This window comes from Strigops habroptila, chromosome 2, assembly GCF_004027225.2.
Source record: "Strigops habroptila isolate Jane chromosome 2, bStrHab1.2.pri, whole genome shotgun sequence".
Classification (NCBI taxonomy): Eukaryota; Metazoa; Chordata; class Aves; order Psittaciformes; family Psittacidae; genus Strigops; species Strigops habroptila.
The window spans coordinates 103,040,184-103,061,782 of NC_044278.2; the positions used below are offsets into that span (position 1 = coordinate 103,040,184).

The 21,599-nt window shown below is 39.2% G+C and overlaps 1 protein-coding gene across 8 annotated transcripts in view; it reads right to left on the bottom strand.

The window, feature by feature from the left end:
• CDK8 (cyclin dependent kinase 8) overlaps window positions 1–21,599 on the bottom strand; it is a 73,952-nt gene that overhangs the window by 35,025 nt on the left and 17,328 nt on the right. For 5 of the 8 annotated variants that reach the window (XR_003989989.1, XR_003989988.1, XM_030476033.1 and 2 more), the window contains exons 2-4: window positions 13,258–13,333; window positions 4,308–4,418; window positions 1,318–1,458 (exon numbers count right to left, since the gene is read on the bottom strand). Coding sequence is in view for 5 of the 8 variants with exons in the window: in XM_030476033.1 (XP_030331893.1) it covers window positions 1,318–1,458; window positions 4,308–4,418; window positions 13,258–13,333 (328 nt within the window). In the remaining 3 variants the exon portion in view is untranslated. Of the gene's footprint in view, window positions 1–1,317; window positions 1,459–4,307; window positions 4,419–13,257; window positions 13,334–17,166; window positions 17,394–21,599 lie in introns of those variants that run through there. The other 3 variants (XM_030476032.1, XM_030476034.1, XM_030476036.1) reach the window with 3 other exon arrangements.

A 21,599-nucleotide genomic window follows, 5' to 3' on the forward strand; every position in this document is an offset into this window, starting at 1 on the left:
ACTAGTGCAGGCGGAACATTTAAATAAGATTACATTTTGGTTTAAAATAAAGTGTGCCTAAGTAGTAACAAGCACTATGTATTTCTACATTATGTTTTGCTCCACTATTTCATGAGTCTTGACAATGCCACCACAATCCTTCTGACTTTTCCCCTCAGTACTGCAGTTTCTGTTCCATTTCCAAGATCAGAAGCAAATTAGATACAATATCCATAGAATGATTTTAATAAAGCAAAGCTTCCTTGCATTTCAGTTCTGAAAATATTATTTATCAAAGTTAAATCTTTTCCCCATGAGTTTAAACAGGCACTAGCACTCTGTCAAAGCATTTACTAGGCACAAAAATAGAAGACAAATAACTAGTCATTGACCATATTTCCAGAAACACTATTAAAGCTATTTCAAAGACAAAAAGTGACTCTGGAAGAGTAATAAGGAAGTCAGACTTACTGCACCAAGCACAAAATAACACTGGTAATACTGACTCATGGGAAAGGTCAAACTAAAGATACTCTCATCACTAATGAAATTTCAGTAATTAGAAGCATCATACATAGATAATACTTTGATAGCTTTTTTTTTTTCCAATTTACTTCTAAGAATAAGAGCTACAGACAACCAAGTCAGAAAAACTACCCAACATTAAGACAGAACCAGCCCGTCCAGCCATGGGCATATTTCAAAGGCAAATATATAAGAATTGATGAGATTCACCAATTTAAAACATATAATGGAATTTGCTGGTTAAAAACCACTCAGCTTCAAAATGTTTTGCTTATACTATAGTTTGGATAAATAGTTTATTTGCAGAACTCTTCAAAAGTTGGCATGGCTATATTTCTGATAGATTATAAGTATTAAGAGAAGATAATGGCCTTCAAAAGTTACTTTGTATATAAAAGTGATTATTTTAGGGAGTTCTTATTTTTCGAACAGTTCTTAGAGCCAATCATCCTCGCCCCCACCTACACACATGCTGTACTTAGTTATTTATCTTGCCTGCAGTGATACTACCAAAGGCATTTTCTGTACTTCAACATGCCTCTTACTTAAATGAACACTTTTAAAGTAGTTTCTTTAGAAAATCAAAAATGGAAACCAGCCATCTGATATACTTTGCTATCATAAGCATATCAGATTATAGCCAGCTTTTAAAATTCACTCTACTAATCAAGGCTGACTGCAGTATAAAAATATCTATTTATTAACACATGCCCTTAGCAAAAGGTGGTTTTTCCCCATAAATTTTTCATTAAAAAAAACATCCTTGCCCTCAATCATCATCCCAGTGCTAAAACCCATTGCGGATCCACTTACCAAATCCCTGTGTAACACCCAGTTAGCATGCAGGTAGTGAATACCATCTAGGATCTGATATAACAGTGACTTCACCATTCCCCGAGGTAACTGAACTGGTTTCTTGTTTGCTTTAGAAGCCCTGTGAAACTTGATTATGTGCTGTAAAAGGGAAAAAGAAATCAAAATTAAAAAGCATAATGTTATCTACAGCATTACACAAAAAGACTGCCAGCAATTCCTTACACAGACTTCTCAGCTTTTTTTCAACCTTTCATCATTCATTTTCAAAACTAGAAACTTGTACTTTTAGTACTAGAAAATTAATACTATACGAGGTAAAGTGATAACTGGCCTAAGCAAATCTCTCAAATGAAATCAGTTGTTGCTGTAGCTTAATCCTGGCAAGCAGCTAAGCCCCACACAGACACTCGCTCACTCTCCCAGTCGGATGAGGAATACAAAACCAATACAACTGCCAAAGCAAACTCCCTTGCAGATCACTGACCTTGGAAGGTTTCGGGGTATTTTTGTTTGGGGGTTCTTTTTATTAAGATAGGCTTCTATTTTCTATATCACAGGAGAGAAATAAAAGTGCATTACCTAGCTCCTTTATTATCTTAATTTTAGGTTTTCTCCTACAGCTATGATGACACTGTAATATTCAACACATAATGCAAGACAAATTCTTGCAAACTGTATTGGGAGTTTTAAACATTTTAATTAGAGGCCCAGATTTACATCATCTTTATTTACTGCACCCTTAAAGCACAGTACTCTAAAAACAGAAGCTGTTGACTGAGCAAAGTTATAAATCTGTCAACCTTAAAGTCAGCCACCAAGCCAGACACAGAAAACACCTTTAGCAATTTCAAGTGTATACACAGGCAATAATGTCTACCAACAATGAGAAGTCCAAAAGGTATGTTGTCTTAGCACTTGAGTCCCAGGTGCCACTAACTTCAATAGCATAGGGTGTGCCAGGGTCACGATAACCATTTCCATGTTTGTCTCCTTTTAAAAGAGAGGTCATTTCTAGAACAAATTTTTTCATGCATTCACACTTATTTTCTGTACTGGCTTGCACTTGTGCAATCATAAAAACAGCCCTGACCTTGTCCATCTAAAACCTGGCACCAAACTCCCATCACATGTTCCTCCTACATTCCTGAACTTTCATATTCCAGGTGCCAATGAAGCACCCAACTACTCAAACCCCTTTGGGAAATTGCCTTTCCTCTCTTGCTGCAGCCCAGCTCCATACAGCCTCCCTCCATTGCTTCAGGTATAGAGCTTGGCTTCCTTGGGAGAAAAAGGCACATCCCTGCCCTGCCAAAGGTAAAAATGGAGCTGCGCAGAGGAGAGAAACATTGATGAAAAGGTGACAGTCTCTGCGCAGTCAGCCAAGCACCTTGTGCATGAGCATCCCTCAGCTTGAGCCACAAGTTTCGCCTCCCACTTCCACTGACTCCAAAGCAAAAGTTGTTTTTCATGCAGTGGCCAGAGAGAAGTGAATCTTCAGAGACAAACAGATGGCTCTCCTGGACTTCTTTATTCTCACTCCAATGCACTCTGTGCCCTTTTCCCTGGTCTTGCTTGAGACTTGCTGTGCTAGATATGCTCAGGACTGGAGGACTTGGTCCATAGCTGGCCCTCGGGGGCAGAGCCAGTAGAGCCACTGCAGCTATGTCTCTTGCATCCAGATACAGTGAACAATCAGGAGCTGGTATGGCCGGGGAGTTCATACAGGTATGTGGATGCAAACATAATGCTCAAAATTGAGGGTCATTCCTAAGTTACTAATGTACAAGCCAGTGTTTCATTAACAGAAGTGCTTCTGCAGTGATGCAGAAATGTATAAATACAAATGAGGACAGGTCACTACTAGTCACAATCATCCAAACAAATACTAAGTCTTATCGCATATTTTGGAAAAAAAAAAACCAAAAACAAAAAAAAAACCCAAAAAACCAAAAAAACCAAACCTCCAACAAACTCAGACATTCCTAAACTTCTGGAGGTTAACATATCCTAAATATGGAGCAGCACTTAAAAAAAAAAAAAAAAAAAGTAAAAAAAAAACAAGTAAGAATGTGCTTGTTCTTTTTTCCAGGTAAAAAACCCCAAACCTTTACTCCATTTCACCAATATTTTGGTTTTCCTTTTGTTGTTGTTTTGTATATCAGCTTTTAGAATGTCTCCACATTTTGACATTAGAATATCTCGACTCAGTAACACGAGTTTTCTTGATCTCTTTTAAGGTTCTATTATGAGAGCAATGCTCAGAATGCATGCAAGATTTAATTTGAAGACCACATACCTTTTTTTCAGGGAAGTCAAGGTTGCATGGTATTTTGGATTCTTTACAATGCCACTTTAAGTATTCCAAATGGATGTCGAGCTTCCAAATACCAAATTAATCAAAGAAAAAGGTATGTAGCTTAAAACAAATTTACTTGGCCTCCAATGCATTTATATTTTAAAGCTGCGTTTTGTAATTAGGAATAAACAGCCTTCCTTCCAAATATATGAAATTTCAGCAGATGAGTAAAAACCTCTTCTGCTGAACCATATGAATTAAATTTCCATTATATACAGTGGCATTACTCTCACATCCATTCATGGATGACATGCAATGTAACTAAAACTCTGAACTGCCACATTCAGTCAATAATTCCATCGTTTTTCAAAGGGAATCCACCTGTATAATCAATTACATTTTCCTGCACCCTACTTAAGCTGTAATGGAAGGCTATATCTGCATTTATTTAACTAGATTTCTAGCTACTGAGAGCTGAATACAGATTTTTATCTTCCAAAACAGGTCACAGATTAACTGTGTAGTGTGTTTACCCAACATTTTCCATTGCTTTTCCTTTAGTACTGACAAAGTTTCCAACAAACAGGGAGTAAGAGGTTACACTATTTTTAAACCAATGTGTTTTCCCTGACCTTGTCCCTTTTCTGCAGCTAAAACATTAAGCCTGGTACCTACAAACGATTCATCTTACCCAGAGGTCATGCTCAGCGTAGTCAAAGAGAAGCCACACTTTCCTGTCAGCATGAGAAAGAAACACCTTTTGCAGAGAAATGACATTTGGATGCTTGAGCTCCCGCAGCAACTGCAAAATAAAGAAAGTCCAACAACAGTTATATCCATACATCCAGAACTGTGAAAAGGGCTGGAAAGATGAATACTTAAAAAAAAAAAAAAAAAAAAAAAAAAAAAACTTTGCTACATACTTTACAATAACAACAATAAAAGTTGAAATATGCAAGTCACAGAAAACAGCACATACTTTTTTAATGAAAGAACCAGTCATTAGTTTGAAACTGAAGCTGAAAGCAGGTCATAACCCCCTTAGGGCATTCACTTCCTATCCATTTCCTAAAAGTTGAAGTCTGTGTAAACCTCACTATTATCCAGGATCAAGAAGACTCTGCAAACAGCCAGTTGTGGCACCTGCCCTTTCCCATAAGCTATAATCTTCGATAGAGCCATTTGGGGTATCCAGTTTTCTCCTGACTCCCAATTATCTGGAAACCCTGCATTTTGGTGGCAATCATTCAAGGCTGAATGGGGGGACTCATTTAGATCCTGTCAATGCAGCCAGCTAAATGAAGATATGGTTTGTAAGATGCAGTGAGCTGATCTACAAGGTCACCACCACCTTCAGAAGAAGGTCCAATTCCTCCCACAACATATATTACACCAGTTACAGTACTCAGAAGCCATCCACGAAACAGCTCCCAGTTCAAGAGGAAACTAACCCAGACAAAAAAAAGGCAATAATTTTCTGCTGAGTTCCTGAGCTGAAATGGCCCATAGCAGTAACAGCAGACCCAGCACTAGCAAAGGGACACAGCTAGGAGCCATTAAGCCAGCTCAACTGCTTTAGAAACTATAGCTTTAACTGTCACCAAAAGGAAAACACAACCAAGACAAAGCACAAAAACTGAATGCAGACATCAACAGTCTATTTGAGCTCTAAGGGTCATGTTGCAATCACACTGTACTCACGCAATTGCTAAGAAACAAACAAAAACTTTATTTAAGCTAACTATTGTCAAGGGTGGCTACCCAAGACTAGGTGAATTCTTGCAAGCTCAGTCCACCAGAATTAAGATATTTTTAATAAAAGGAATGGCTTTTAAAAGCCAAAGTCAATTTGGACTATTTGAATATAGAATAGAATATCAACATTTCTGAGACTGACCATTTTCAATAAAATATAGTTTTCCTGCCACATAATACAAGAAACAAGAAAATTAATTCCTTTCTACTGATACCTTTGTCACATGTGGTAACATTTTAGCTGCTACTGAGGCAGTAAAATGGGAGTGGATACCCGCATATGTTTATTTCCTTCTTTTCTATTTCATTTGAGACAGACTCCTATCCCTACTCACTGACCAGAGTCTTCAGTGTGGCATTTTTTGAGCAAGAGGACCTACAGCCCACAGAGCTTTTATGTCAAGTATGAGATCAAACAGAGAGGCAGAGGGTTGAGGGGACAACGCAGCATTAGAAATCAATGCAGAAAGTAATAGTTTCAGCATGTTAAACCTCTTAATCTCGATTTGTAAAAGCATTACACAGAGGAATTTCAAGACAGGATCTGCAAGAAGCAGTGTGGAATTCTGTAAATGCCTATAATCCCTACAAAGCATAAGATCAGTATGGAAAAACAACCAAGAAATGCTTATTTGCATTTTTTTATCAATTACAAGTGGTAGGTTGACCCCAGCCAGCAGCAAAACCCCACATGGCCACTTGCTCACCCCCTCAGTCAGTGGGAGAGAAAGAACAAAAAAAGTAAGAAAATTTGTGGGTGAGGATAGACAGTTTAGTAAGTGGAGGAAAGAAGAATTTAAGAAATTAAGATGCCCAGCCAGCTCTGAGCAAAGGCTACCTCCCAAAAGGGAAGATGCTCAGCAACAGCCAAAATACCGGTAGGTTATCAACAGTGCTTTAGTCCCAAATTCAAAGCACTGCACCACACAGGCTGCTATTGAGAAGATTAACCGCATCCCTGCCAGGCGCTGTACAGCATCAAAGACCATCAGTGGGAATCAGCCTTTTAATAGCAAATGAGGCTACAGGGTTTAAGAATAGACTGTGCCAGTCCTTACCATGAAGGACATTGTTGAATGAGTAAATTCACAGCTTTAATTTATGCTGAACAATTTGATGAATTAACTGTCCCCAGAAGATCACACGGCACTCCAGCAACTGTGTGTCCATATCAAAGTTTATCTGATTGCCTGTGGTCTGATGACACACTTGTATTAGACACGACAGACATTTCCAGCAACCTCACTCTCCATGAACCAGGCCTCTCCAGGTCACTGGCCACATGCCTTTCCTACCAGATGACTGACTCATGCCCAGCAGCTGACAGAGTTCACTGAGGACAAAGCAGACTAAAACAAACATGGTTTGACTGTGAGTACAATGCCCCCTAATGATAAAGGCCTATTTTTTTTTTTTATCTAGTGACTCTGATATCTAATTGCTTTTGTCTATCCTAGTCCAGTTTCATAGAACACAGACAGAAAGTAGAAAAAAACTATGCATTTGGCTCTCAGTAAATTACCTTCCTTTCATTTGTATATCATAGGATGGTTCAAATCCATTTCTACAACTAGAAAGCCTTCCCTTAAATTAGTTGGTCTGGGTGTCCCTTGTAAAGAAGGAAGATCCCATTTACCTTCAATAAAATAGAAATCGGCCAACAAAGATGTTGATAGATCTGGTCTGACTTAAGTGTTATGACCCGATGCTGTCCCTGGCTGGTCTTGCCCTTGCTTTCATAAATATTATTTAAGACACATCATCCTTATGTCCCCATCATCCATCTCCCTCTTCAAATGCAGAAATATTTGTTCCACTGCCACAGGTCAGCTGAGGGACAGCAAATTAAAGTGTTCTAATGATGTGGAAGTTGTTACATTGCTTCACAAATAAGGACAAAGTGAAGTAAGACAGGACATTATTAAATAATCAACAGCAGCAGTAAGGCAGCCTGGGAAACCACCACATGACCAAGGCAAACCTCTTCTTGCACAGGGACGCTAACCATAACGACCTTGCACATCAAACACAAGCTGAACTCAGTACAGGTCTTCATGAACATGACCTCCTTCCTCCAGTGATGTTCTTCCATTTCCTGTACAGCTCTCCACCACTAGACAAGGCGAAGAGCCAAGACACAGCACTCTTCATGTGAGGGTTTCTAGCTTTCCTGCAAATGTCATTCCACCTCCACTCCTGATGCTTGCTACTATATGTGGTCTGCAGGCAATGTAAGCTGCTCAGTGCTGCAATACTACCATGCCTACTTCCACCATGCTTACTTTCACCATTGAGTACAGACTCATTTGCTAGAGCAACTGGCCAGGTAATCTGGTCCAGAAGGAGCTTCTCTGATGTCCTGTCTCAGGCTGTGAGCTATTTTAGAAAAAGGAACTCCTTGCTCTCACCATCTTCCTTTGAGTGCTATGCAACATGTTTCTCCCAGAGCTCAGGACAGTCACAAAGCTGGCTAGACACAAAGCCATTGGCAATATCAAGCAAAATATTCACATAAGCAAAAATCACTATTGATTCATCTTGCTAGTTTGATGGCATAAATTCAAAATCTAATCATCATCTCGAGCTTCAAAAAGGCTCACATCAGTTTTATCAAGTGATCCAGCAACAAGCACATCATAGATTCATAGTCATGCCATGGCCTTGAGAGGGAAAATGGGTAAATAGGGCAGTGAAACAGAAAGCAGATTGAAGCTGATACATAAAAAAAGGCAATTTTCAGAGCAGAAGATGACTGACAAGGAGGATTTAGTCATCCTCTAACAGATAAGATCCCAGTGGAACTACTGCTACAACAGATGAGTAGAGACAGTAGTGAGACATAACCTGAAACACTATGCACAGTTCTGGCCAATTCAGGGAAGATGAATTCCAACCGCAGCAGGGCAAAGAAAACTCAAGCCTACACCCAGTGGAAGGGAGAACCACAAGCCAAGCTAAAATCCTTATAGCCTGTCAAAACTAAACCAAAGAAAGAAACAGTCTCTCTTTAAAATGAAAGGGGGAGAGAAGGGCTGTTCTAACTAAATGACAATATTATCCAGTACAAATGGGTACGAACTAGTCGTGATTAATTTTGGCTTAAAAGCTGAATAATGTTTACAAAGTCATTACTAGAATGAGTCTCAGGAACTGCCTTCAGAGATTTTTCTGTTCAAGTTTAACTCACAGTTTGTTAAATTTCTCATGGTGCACTCGGCTTGTCTGAGAGAGCAAGAGCAGAATATGATGACTCCAATTCTGTATTAATTAAAAAATCCTAAAACCCATTCTAATCGCTCTTCTCAGTTTCCTATAAAACACTGGACCCCTTTAAACTTGTTATTTAAACTAAAACCCAAATTTTATCACACAAGTTATTAAACCCCAAGTTGACTTAGCTGCTACACCACTAGATTCAAAAATCTGTTTGTTTCAATGCAAATACAATTTTAAAGTTTTATATTCTCATGAGTCAGATATTCCACAGTTCTAAAAAGAACAAAACCCCTGCTGAAAGTACATGCTGTTTTCCTTTCAAAAGTATTCAGATAAAGGCTTACAAAGGCAATGTAACAGAAAATTATAATACTGCTCACTGTAAGAATTTGTTATGAAGCTGACAATACATTTTTGAAGCTTCAGTTCTTCAGACATACAACCGTGTGAAATTGTTGCTTTAAAAATAAAAACAAAAGAATAAAGTCCTAAATGTTGCAAAAAAGAAGCCTGACAACACGAAATGTCAGGAGAACAAAAAACGCATATTTCTGTTCTCAACTTCTGGGTTTTCCAAAACAAATGTGTCTTACCTGATCACACATACAAGTCAGTATTTATTAGCACCGCTTATACATTCAAAGTATTAGAAGAGGTGTTAATAAAGGTTCTCTGAAAGTGAGGTGGTGGATGAAGAATCCAGGAGACAGACATTGGATGTCAAACTTGGTCACATTGTGCTGTGACAGTAATTGGTTCCTTGCCAGGGAAAGATGTTGAAAAGGGACAATCAGTCACCCAGTTTCAGCTTCTGCTTCATAGGGTCCCTCCAGCTGTTGCATGCTGCCTCAGAGTCACCCTCAAACTGGCTCTGAGAGGGCCTTTATACGCCTCTTCCATCCCCTCTACTGGCAGAGGGGAAAGAGGCCTGATAATCATGTAAGGACATGTTCTTGTCACCCAGGATACGGAAGCCCCAGCAGTCTGCCTGGGCTCTACATCTCTACAGCAGCCTGCTCCGCTGAGGTCAACTTGGTCAAGACCACCACAGCAGCTTCCTTCTCACCTGCCATGCAGCACAAGCAGGCTGCTCTAGCTCTGCCTCCTTCCTGCCCAGAAGCTGAAAGTCTGAGGTAAGACTGCTGCAGAGGCTTTCCATTTCAGGTAAGGGCAGCAGTCATCAACCAGCCACCTCTCTGCTTATTCTCACACTCCCTGGGTACCACGTGCCTGCTCCCTTAAAACCCAGCCAAGTTCCTGATGCAATGAGATCTGTTTGGCACCAAGCTTCCTGCCTGGGAGGCAAAAATCAGTTACTCCCCTTTCTTTCATCAGCACTCAGACATGTGAACTTTAGGGTTCTGCATTATACCCAAACTACACACACGGATTCCTACCACTTCCTATGAGTTACACTAGGCAACGGTGCAACCAAAAGAAGCAGAGGCAAACCTGCTAAAACTGACTGAAAAATGCTAATCAACGAGAAAAACATCAGAAAGTCACTTGATTACTTTAAAACATAAGACTTCTGTCGAGGAAACTGCCCAACCCAAAATCCCGAATTTGAAGCCTGGTTAACTACTCTAGCTTCCTACAGCATTGAACAATTCTGCTTTGCAAACTGTGAAATAGCATTTGCAGCACTATTCCAGGTGGATAGGCTTTAATGACTTTCTTCCCTGTGATTAAATCAGAAAATGAGGAATGGAGTGTTTGGGCTTGTATGTTTCGCATATTTTTATACAAATTTTCTCACCATCCTATCCCTTTGCTCTCCTTCTAATAACAAATCCATCTCTTGGTATGATGAGCATGTAGTTTTAAATGACTGCTTAAGTCCTCAGAAGCCAAAGTGCAGATCACAAGAGAAACCCAGCATCCCAGGTGGTACACAGGTCTGCAGAGAACAAGAGTCAAGCAGCCAAATGTTCAGTTAAGGTTCTGGAAGAAGCAGGATTCACAAATGCTTACCATGTGGTGGATGACTGGGGGAAGATAAGGAAGATTTTAACACTACAACTATCTTGATATTAAAGATACTAATTCACTTAGCATAATTAGCACAATAACTGCTAATTCTACCAGTTAAACAAATGGTTTATATAAAATCATTTAAAAACTCCACTTTTTCAACAGAGTAAGAGGCAAGCTAGGTTCTTGAACACTACGTCTGAGTTCTCATGCTGCAGGAAGTACAGAAACATAGGCAGTCTTTCAAACACATTCACATAGGTTGAGCTCATCCCATAACAGAGTCAGCTGTTTCAACACAGGTCTCTGACCTAGTTCAAAAGCCTTTCCCTGTAATTGATGTATTTCAATAAGTATTTTATTTTTCTGAAGAAGGCTATGTGCATTTTTAAACATGTAGGTTAGTCAATAGTCCAAAACTGAAATTAGTCATCATAAGCAAGACAAAGGCCATTGCAGAGTTACAAAAACGAGAGTTTCACTGGGATTTACATCAAACTACACTCCTCCCAGGTCGTCAGAGTGAAATACACAAGCTTCAGCTCTCCAGAAAAACATAAATGGATATACCTCATGCAAGCCAATTCATCCTAGTTCCTCTTAATACCACCATACTTGTAAAATGCGTTAATTGGGGTAGTCCAGAACACATTGTAACAAAGTCTGAGATTCAGCCTTGACTTTTTAAGTGTGACAACAAATAATATAACTAATTAGATGTACAGATGACATTTTAGGGCACAACACTGCTGATTAACTCAGTAGCATTTTCGTATGTACATTACACATACTCACATAATCAGCATAAACAGTATGGCTACTATCCTTAATTTGATCCATCTCCAAATGAGGTTCCCTTTTTCCCCTTTTACAATATTAATTGATAGAAAGGGGGGGAAAACTCTATTTAACAGAATTAAAATTAACAATTTGGGGAACTTTGACATTTTGGGGGAAAATATTTCCTGTTAACTCCAAAGAGCAAGATCAAAAGAACAGTAAGGAAAAGAGATTCAAACCCTAGAAGTCCATGGTGAATTATTAATTCAACTGCAGGAAAATTCAACCACAGAATCAGCAGATGCAAGCCTGGAAGCATGACCAGAAGCAAAGTCAGCAACAGCTCAAGAAAAGCTGCTTCAGGCCACTCTTTCCACCCTACACCTGCTTTCGGGTTCCACTCCCATCTTTGCTCTCCACGCCTGCCTTCTTGACATCTCTGGTGTCTTCAGTATGTTCCTCTCCTTCCCACCACTAACTGTGTCGTCCCACACAAGTCCTGCATTGCACTGCTGTTCTCTTCAAAGGGCGCACGCTGCAGCAGCTCAGAGCAAGGAGAAAGCCTCCCTGCCTCTTGCTCCTCTTCATCACTACCAGGGACCCTGCTGCCAAAGAGGAATGACTACACAACACTCTTCAAGCCACGCAATCAGGCCAAATCCTTCCTGACTGTCAGCCAAGTTACTGACTCTCTTAGTAGACAGAAATTGATTTAGGGTCATACTGAGAGCAGAAACACCTCCCTAACAGTAGCCAAGCTTCTGCTGCAGAATAAACTCTTCAAAACTCTCCAGGTAAATCACTGCAAAATAACAAACAAACAAAAAAAAAATGCCCAAATCTCGCTAAAATGGCAGCTGACTTCCCGAAAGCATTCAGCCTGAAGGAGCCATAGTATTTGGAAAATTTCTGCCAAAATGGTTGAAATAAGCAAAACGTAAGATCCTGTTTTCAGCTCCTTTAGTTCAGAGTGTACGTCTACAACAGTGGGAAGACTAAGCTTTCACCAGTGGACAGGAAGTGGTTCTCCTGAAGAATGTTTTTTAGGCTGCTTTTTTTTTTACCTCACTCAGTTCACAGACTAACACATTTGAAATCACAAAGCTGACTAGAAGTTGACAAAGCAGCAAAGCCTGGTACTCACTTCAGGCAATCAAAATGAAATTAGGGTAGGTATAGTTTTACACTCCTGAGGAATATGGTCTGAAAAGAAACTACTCACTTTCCCCACACACACCTAAGTCACACACATTTCCTTTCACTAAGCAATTTCAGATGAAACATTTCAAGAAAAATAAACCCAAGCAGCAGTATAACATAAGAGCATACAACACTTAAATTTCAGAATACCCGTTTTACCAGTGTTTCTTTGCAAGCTTGTCACAAACCATCACCACATTCACCAGCTTCTAACAACATGGAATATACAAATATAAACCTGAATAACTTAAGAGAATGTTTGAATGATATTCATGGGTGTATTACGGCTCCCGAGGCAACGACAATGCCAGTTTAGTTTGAAGTCTTCACTTAAATAGAAGCTACAATGTTTTGATCATTATGAGCCAATAAGAACCCATCTCTTTAGGAAAATAACTGAAGCGCTAATGCAAATTACATATTTGATCTGACTTTTAAGCCACTGACTCTAATCATGTTTTTAAACTACTGCGTTTAAAGTTAATCTGCCCCGAGGCAGGCAGTAAATTGTAACTTAAAAACACTGTCATTTTCAGACAGCAAAGATAACAGGTCGGGAAAATCTTCCAAGACATTTATACTTGTTTTCTACCTCTATGATAAAAATATAGCACCCATAGTAGAATAACATGATTCAGCAAACAAAACCCAGCATGCACTCAAAACAATGCTTTTAATAAGTCTGTTTGCTAGTAGAAAGAACCAATGTTACTTACTGCTATTTCTCTGCATGCAGACATAGAAATTCCAGTACCTTCTATCTGCTTTAAAGCGTAGTCTTTATCATCTTTCCTGCAGAAGAAGAAAAGCAGCGGTTTTATTTAAATTGGACCATGGATTCAAAGCAAGCTTTTCACCACCAGAGGACGGTTTCTAATTAACACAAATTCTGCATGATATCTTCTTTTGATTCTTCACTAGTTTAACATCTGGATACCCAGCTAAGCTGTAAGCTACCCACACCATCGTGGTAAAGCTAAAATATAAATTTGATCTCACTACATAGATAGGGATTTTTTTTCCACAACTTTTTTTTAAATGCAATGATTGACATTTCTTCCATTCCTTCCTTTTCATATTAAGAAGAAAACAAAGCAAACATCCAGTACATACTAGAAATAAGTCTAGGTAAGGCTACATCACCCATAAATGTATTATCCTGGGACACAGTAAGTGTCCCCCGATTTTAATGATTTCTTAAGTAGTCAAGAAGCAACATCACAGTAACATCTTCTCTTTCCTCTAGGTCAAAAAAAGTAACCTAAAATTAAAAATCACCCCAATGTATTTGTTATATCTGAAGAATCCAGATAAATGTTTGTTCAGCTTTAAACAGGTATACAATTAAAAACCTGTTTTGTATAACCACACCCCCCTCATACTTTAAGCAGTATGTACCTTGCAGTCATTTATTTAAAATGCAAGCCTATTAGTAACTGACGACCAAAAGCAAAACAAAGAAGAGATGCACTGCAGCAAAAGAAGACATTGAACTCTTGCCTATCCTCAGCCTCAAAGAGCTCAAGCTTTTAAGGGATGGAGCACCAGTCCTGCTGAGTTATGGGCTGGCATCCACAGCACTCCTAGGGGACACGGCACTTAGCAGTACTGCCTTCAGTATCTGGAACACTTGTATAGCCCCAAATCTCCAGGTTACCTAAGAATCCTTACTAATTATTAGTGAATCCAGCTTTCACATGCAAAGAGCCATCCAGAAAAAAAGTGCAACTAAAGTATCCTAAAGGCAAATAAACCAAAACTGTAGGTAAGCATTTAAAATGTATGCACTTGTTTCTTCCAGCTCTTGCTAAGTATTTGCAAGGCTTTGAATTGCTGTATTGCTACCTGAAACACACTTTCCCCTATTCATCACTACCCATTTAATCCCTCAAATTACCAGGTCCTGTCCAAGAGATCTTTCACGGGGTTCAAAGATAATCCATTGTTAGCAATAACCTTTCAAAATGGAGAAGAGGGGAAAAGTGGGAAATTAATGGACAAAATCTGAACACACTTAGTGAGGAAGAACAATGAAACAGCAAGCGCACATGAGCACATTTCACTAAAAGGGCTATTACATGGATTCAGCAAGATAAGAGGGGTGAAGATACAGGACCTGACGCAAACACGGAAAAAAGGTCAAGAGGACAATGACAGAAGGTATTAAAAAGCTTCCTATAATAAAACCCTAGAACTTCCCAGCCTGGAAGAGAAAGAGCCTGTGCCGAGCACAAACTCATACATGTCCAACAAAAGGCGTGAACAGGGAACAATTCCCTCTTTCTCACCTTAAAGGAAAACAAGTTGCACAAAGCTCAAAACCAAGAAACCATTATGGTATTAATTATGTAATTAAGCTGTGCAAGTCATGATGACAGACTGTTATAGGGATCAAAAACATAAACAGATTTCAAATCAAATTACACACATTTACAGCAAATAGGAGAGTTATGGACCATTCTTTGAGCAGCTACTGAACATAACCCCCATCTGCTTTCCAGCACAGAAAGTTCCTATGCTGCTGACAGAAAAAGATATAGTGACATTTTCCTAGTTAAAAATCATTTTACCCTTTATCTGCCTTATCTAGCAACGGTTCACAGCCCTTACTGGATACAAACATGAAACAAAACGGACTGGACTAGAGGTTATTCTCATTGCCCTACGTGTATATCTTAGTTTGACGTGTTTGGAAAGATCAAGGACAAGGGGTAATGGGTTTAAACCAAAACGGGGAAGTTCAGGTTAGATATAAGGAAGAAGTTCTTTACTTTGAGGGTGGTGAGGCACTGGAATGGGTTGCCCAAGGAAGTTGTGAATGCTCCATCCTTGGCGGTGTGCAAGGCCAGGTTGGACAGAGCCTTGGGCAACATGGTTTAGTGTGAGAAATCCCTGCCCATGGCAGGGAGGTTGGAACTAGATGATCTTAAGGTCCTTTCCAACCCAAACCATTCTATGATTCTGTGATCCCTATTTCATAAGAAGTGCTACCACACAACTGATATTGTTACAAGAATCATCACCAACAGAATATGGAGCAAAATGGGTCAGACTAAATATTCTTCTCATTACCCGGCTGCTCATCTACGTAGATATCAAGTTGTTTGAAGGAGAACTCAGTATAACAGGAGGTGCTACCATACAAACAGTATCATTACATGCATTTCTGGTGGCACTGTCTACAGTGAAGCCTGCTCTGCATTTAAGATTGCACAACTATTTTTAATTGGTCAAACTTTTGCCAAATGAAGTCTGGACTAAAATTTTCCACACCAGATGGCAAAGTTTCTCTGAAAAATTTTTAGGGGGAAAAAAATTAAAAATAAAATACTTCAGCTTTTCCTAGAAAAAAAAACCGAAGAACACTTTCAGTTGTGCGTGTTAACTCTTTCACCATCATTCCTTTAATGCTGAAATTTGACAGGGTGGTAGAAGAAATGTACCATCTGTCTCCTCAAAACAAAAGATGAAGAAGTCTCTGAAAATTAACGTTCTGACATTAAAGGCAGTTAAAGAGTTGAGATGCAGAGATAGCATGCCCAGACTTGCTCTGCCCTTACAGCAATGCAAGGCTGTGGGGAATCAGCTGCTCACTCTTTGCTCTGTCCTGTGCTGCACACAGGAACTGAAAGCAAGTAGCCTCTGCCCTGTTCTCAACCTGCCCAAGCAGTTTAGATGAACTATAAGAATGGTAAAAAGGAGGAAAATAAATTAAAATTTAGAGATAAAGCACATTTTTATCACTACACTACACTCTACTCCAGAACCTGAAAAAAATAACCAAAGACTTCCAAGACTTAAATCCTGAATTGTGTACCCACAGTTGAGATAAAGTAATAAACCAATTCCTAAGCCTCCCTAACATCTGTTCTACAGTGATGCTGGTAATATGCCATGGCTACCCATTACACCATTAATACCAGCATTTCCATTAACAGAAGTAGGAAAATCCTACTTGCCTTTGAGCCAAACAACTTTTGTTTTAGTAAAACTCAGTTTAATTCCTTGGGAGCCACAGGAACTGGGGGAATAGCTTTTAAAGGGAGTGATAAGAGTTTACAAAAGCATTATGAAGCCAAAAGAAAGCCCAAACAGAGCCACCAAGCTTATTTTACACAATTTAGGAAATTTTGCCACTAGTCTGTTTAGAATCATAACACAGCTCAAAATGGATTTCCCATGGTTTTTGATATGGACAATTTCCTTGTCTGAAAACAAAGAGATGGTCAATGACAAGACAGGAAAAAGCAAATAACAAGAGAAAAAGTGGGAGGGGGAACCCCATTATAAATATTTTCTGTAAGTAACAAAATCAGCCACTAAAAGCAGCTTGTGTTCTAAGGGCACAGTAAGATGCAGAGCACAATTCAACTAAATTTCTTCCTTCTAACTGAGAGGTCTCATTGGGAAAACCTGTCCACTTTCTCTGCTGCCTGGGAATGAGACATTAAGTAACTCCAGCAGCTCCTCCACCTACCAGCAGGCTTAGAAAAGCTGGTCAATCTGCAAGCTTATTTTCATACCAATATATTCATGCTTTCCTGCTCTTTAACAGGCTGGCATCTTCAACACAGTAATACTCCCCACTAGTAAGAGGCAGTTGCGAGGGTGATAAGAAAACTCACTTGTAGAGGGCTGCTGAAGTATCAGTGTTTATTGTAGTCATGCACAAACAACATAACCTTGTGTAAAAATGTCATTTCCTCAGAGGGATAACATGAGCATCAGAGGCAGAAACGTGAAAGAAATGGGTAGCTGCAACCTCACTTCCAGGGGGCTTTAAAAACAAGAATAAATACACCTGCAAAATCACCACAAAAGAGCATAACTGCCTAATTCTGTTCTTACAGCTTGAATAAATTAAACAAAAAAAAAGTCATCTTTCAGAGAATTAAGATATTATTATAATGCCACTTCCAAGTATTATTTTTTTAATGTTCTGATGAATTTGGAAGTACAACAGCACCATAAGAAACATTCAGCCTATCTGAAAAAAAAAATAAATAAAATATCAAAAGCAATAGGAACAGATGCCTGCTGAATGTGAGCATGTTGCAAAGCTTTAGTATTAAAATGCCTGGTATTTCTACCCTTTATTTAGAAGGATACTTCAAGTATAAATATGTTCAGCAAGTGGGAGAAAATATCCTACATATGGAGAAAAAGGAGACTTATTACATAAAAGGCAGTTAAAAAAACCAACCCTGTCCTACTGTTATTTCATCTCACATTTTGTAGAAATGTACTGACACAACCTTACACTACTTTCTTTATTCAGATCACTGTATCAGTTTAAACTTTAATTCAGTAATAAAAATAGCAGAATAAAGTACTGAAGCCTGAAGATCAGTGGTAATAATTCTAGATTTACATTAGAGTTAAAAAAAATCTCAAATTCAAAATTCACAGGTCAGAATTTCAGAACAGTTCTGTCTTATAAACAAAGAAATCTAAAACTTGACTGCAGGAAATAGGCTCTACAGTCTGACAACTACCACAGGGAACTGTAAACGCAGCATCTCCTCTACTGAAAACTCTAAGGAATCTGTTAATTGTTTACGGTTCTTATTCCCTAAAGAATACAAAAATCCTGATAATTACAAGATAAGCCTACCAACAAAACACGTGTGGGTTCTTCTAATTCCACCCTTGAGAATTCCACTAACATCAATAGTAGTCAAAGTAACACATCCTGAGCAAGCACAACTTTCACACTATTGCTGGAGTGATTCAGCCTCAGCAGAACTAACTCAAAATTCTCTGAATGCATTAAACAATGGCATTTTGATTTTAGCAGCTGAAAATTTTATGCTGTATAGCACCTCAACTTTGAACACTGAGTAACTACAAGCCCTACACTGTACAAACAGTAGAACATCTTCACTACTAAAAGCAGAATATGGAGAGAAGCTTTAACACATGCTAAGAAGCCAGGTAAGGCAAAAAAATACTAAATCTTTATTACCTACTAAAACCTCCAACAAGGAAATGGATCAGATATTTTATTATAATTTACTTACAAGAATCAGAACAGTGCTCAAAAGCAAGGGCTTAAACTACAAATGAAGAGAAAGATAACATGGAGTTCAACTGTGGCATTCCAGTTAGTTTTCTTTGTCCCTCTCCTCTGTGTTTTACTGAAATTGAACATAATAAATAACATGAACACACTACATATGTAGATTTGAGATGGAAAGAGGAACACACTGCTATAGGTTAGTGTATGAAAATACAACACTTATGATGGCAAATTATAACATCTAGCAGACTTAGTATTTCCACCTTGTAGCATCATCGCCTGATTCCTTCCCCAAGTCACAGCAGTGTTATTTTCTGGTTTTGTTTTTAAATCACATTTTTAAATAAATGAAAAGTCACCCTACTCACACATAACAGCCAGTGAAGTCTATTAAAAGAAGCAGCTCTTTGAAAGCATATGAATATACAAATGCAATTTTTGAAGTGGAAAGATTTTATACTTTTATACTAATTACCAATGCTGTATACACAGCAAACATTTAACTACACACCAAAACAATACATCATTTTCTAGGAAGCGCAGCAAGATGCAGGCAAACTAGCACCTATTCAAATTATGACTTGAAAGAAAGTAATTACCTCAGTTTCCTCTTCCAACACCACGTGCCTGGCACCAAACAGTCCTGCCAGAATAAGATATTTATACCAGGAGTCCTATTTTTCTTTTTTTTCTTTTTTTTTTTTTTTTTTTTTTTTGCATTTTGCATTTTGCACCTATTAATTACGAACACATAAACCAAGTGTGGTCGAGAACCAAGTGACAAAGGACACACGGGAGGCCAACGTTGTCAAAGCCTGCTTGGCATTGGTTTTGATACCACAGTCCAGTCTCACAACTACCACATTCCCGAGGCTAATGAAAATAAGTAGAGGAAAACCAAATTAGAGATGACTTCAACTAACTGGACACACAGATAAGTCCACGTGAGTAGGTGGGCTGCATTCAAGGGTGCTTAACAGAGCTGGCAAACGTCATGGCAAAGCCACTCTATCATCTGTGAAAGGTGATGGTGATCATGGCAGACTCTTGATAATTAGACAAAGGCAAATATCAGGACCCTCTAAGAAGGGCAAAAAGGTTCTGTGTTATAGGCCAAGCAGCCTAACCTCAGTCCTTGAAAAGGTCACGCAGCAAACCCTCCTGGGAAGCTGTTTTCAGACCCACGAAGGAAAAGAAATGACTGGAAACAGCTGGCAAGGATTTTCCAAGGATGAGTTGTACTTTATCAACCTTTTTGTCCTAAACAATGAGAGGACCTGCTCTATGGACATTGGAAAAGCACTGGGTGTTACCCTGGCCTTAGCAAAGCCTGTGACATGATCTCATAGTACACTCGTGGCCAAATTAGAGAGCTTGGACAGCTGAACTACAGAACAGACAAAAAAACCCAATAAAAATCAATTGGACTGCCAGACTTCATTGGTTGTGATCAATGGTACAAATCCAACAGGCCACCAGTTACTAGTGCATCCCTCGGGAGCAGACACTGGGGCTGAAATAACATCTTCATTAATAAATGGACAACGGGGGGAAGGCATCCTCAGCAAATCCACCGATGATGCTAAACTGGGGATAGTGGTTGATGCACGGAGGAACTGAGCCGCCATCTGGAGAGGCCTCAGTAGGCAGGAAAAGTAGGCAGACAAGAACCTGAGAAAGTTGTAAGACAAGTGAAAAGACCTGTCTCTAGTTTGGAATAACTGCACACAACTGGACACCTTGCTAAGTGAGTCGAAAGCAGCTTTACAGAGCAAGACCTGGGGGCCCGACAGCTAAGCTGAACACGACGCAGCAATATGCCCCTGTGACACAGGCAGCCAGACACATCCTGGGCTGTACTAGCAAGAGCGCACCCAGCACATGGAAAGGGGTGATTATTCCCCTATATGCAGCAGTACAAAACTACATGTGGGAGCTCCACATTCAGTTTTAGGCTTTCCAGTACAAGACAGACACTGACATAATAAGCAAGTCCAGCAGAGCAGCAGGAGTCTGAAGTACATGGCCCATACGGAGAGGCTGAGAGAGCCAGGTTTGCTCAGCCTTCCTGAAGGCCATGGAAGGATCCTATCAGCGCCTTCAGTTACCTAATGAGGGGTATAGGGAAAGAGTAGGCTCTTCTTGGAGGTGCCCAGTAAACTGATGAGAGGCAGGGGTCACAAGTGGCAAAAAGAGAAATTGTAAAATAAACTACACTGTTCATGATTCATCTGAGACTGTAAGGAATTCCACAGCTTATTCCTAATGCCGTTTTCCATGTCTGACAACATTGCCAAAACTTAGCTAGAAAAGAAACAGGATACATACATAACTTTGAGGACCTTTTTCTGTAGAGAGATTTAAACTCCTGTTCAATTTAATTTAGATCAGTGTAAGGACACAACTTTGAATTCCATCTCTTCATGTCTGGATTTTCTTCTTTTCATCTCCGGAATAGTCATCTTTCTTTATTCAATATTTAGGATTTGTTCAAGTATTTGCAGTGTGTGCAGTGGTAACTCTCTTAAAAACAGCAAGCCATTATATGGCTCCTTGTAAAGCTAAAGCAATGCACAGATACTGTCTATGAATAAGCAGCGTAAAAAAGAAACCCAAAGGTTACATTTTTGTGGGAAAGAACAAGCCTTTAGAATTATCTGTTTCCTCAATAGTGTAAATACTGGTATCTGAATCTCCAAACCTTAATATAGCCTGTGGATGATTTGTATGGATGTCACACAAATCAATAATTCATTCTACCTACTGGATTTCAGTGGCTTTCATGTAAATTCTGCAAACTTCTGAAGTGCTTTGTGTTTACACACAGAAAACCAGAGACCTAACAAAAACCCTTTCATCCCTCAAGTGAGTTAAATTATGTTCCAAAGACCACTGCACCCTGACAAGATCAGTGTATTCTAGAAGTGGATACTACAACACTGTATTGGTTTTGGCTGGGATGGAGTAGTTCCTATGGGGCTATGTTTTGGATTTGTGACCAAACCCACACTTGCTAACACATCCATGTTATTGCAGAGC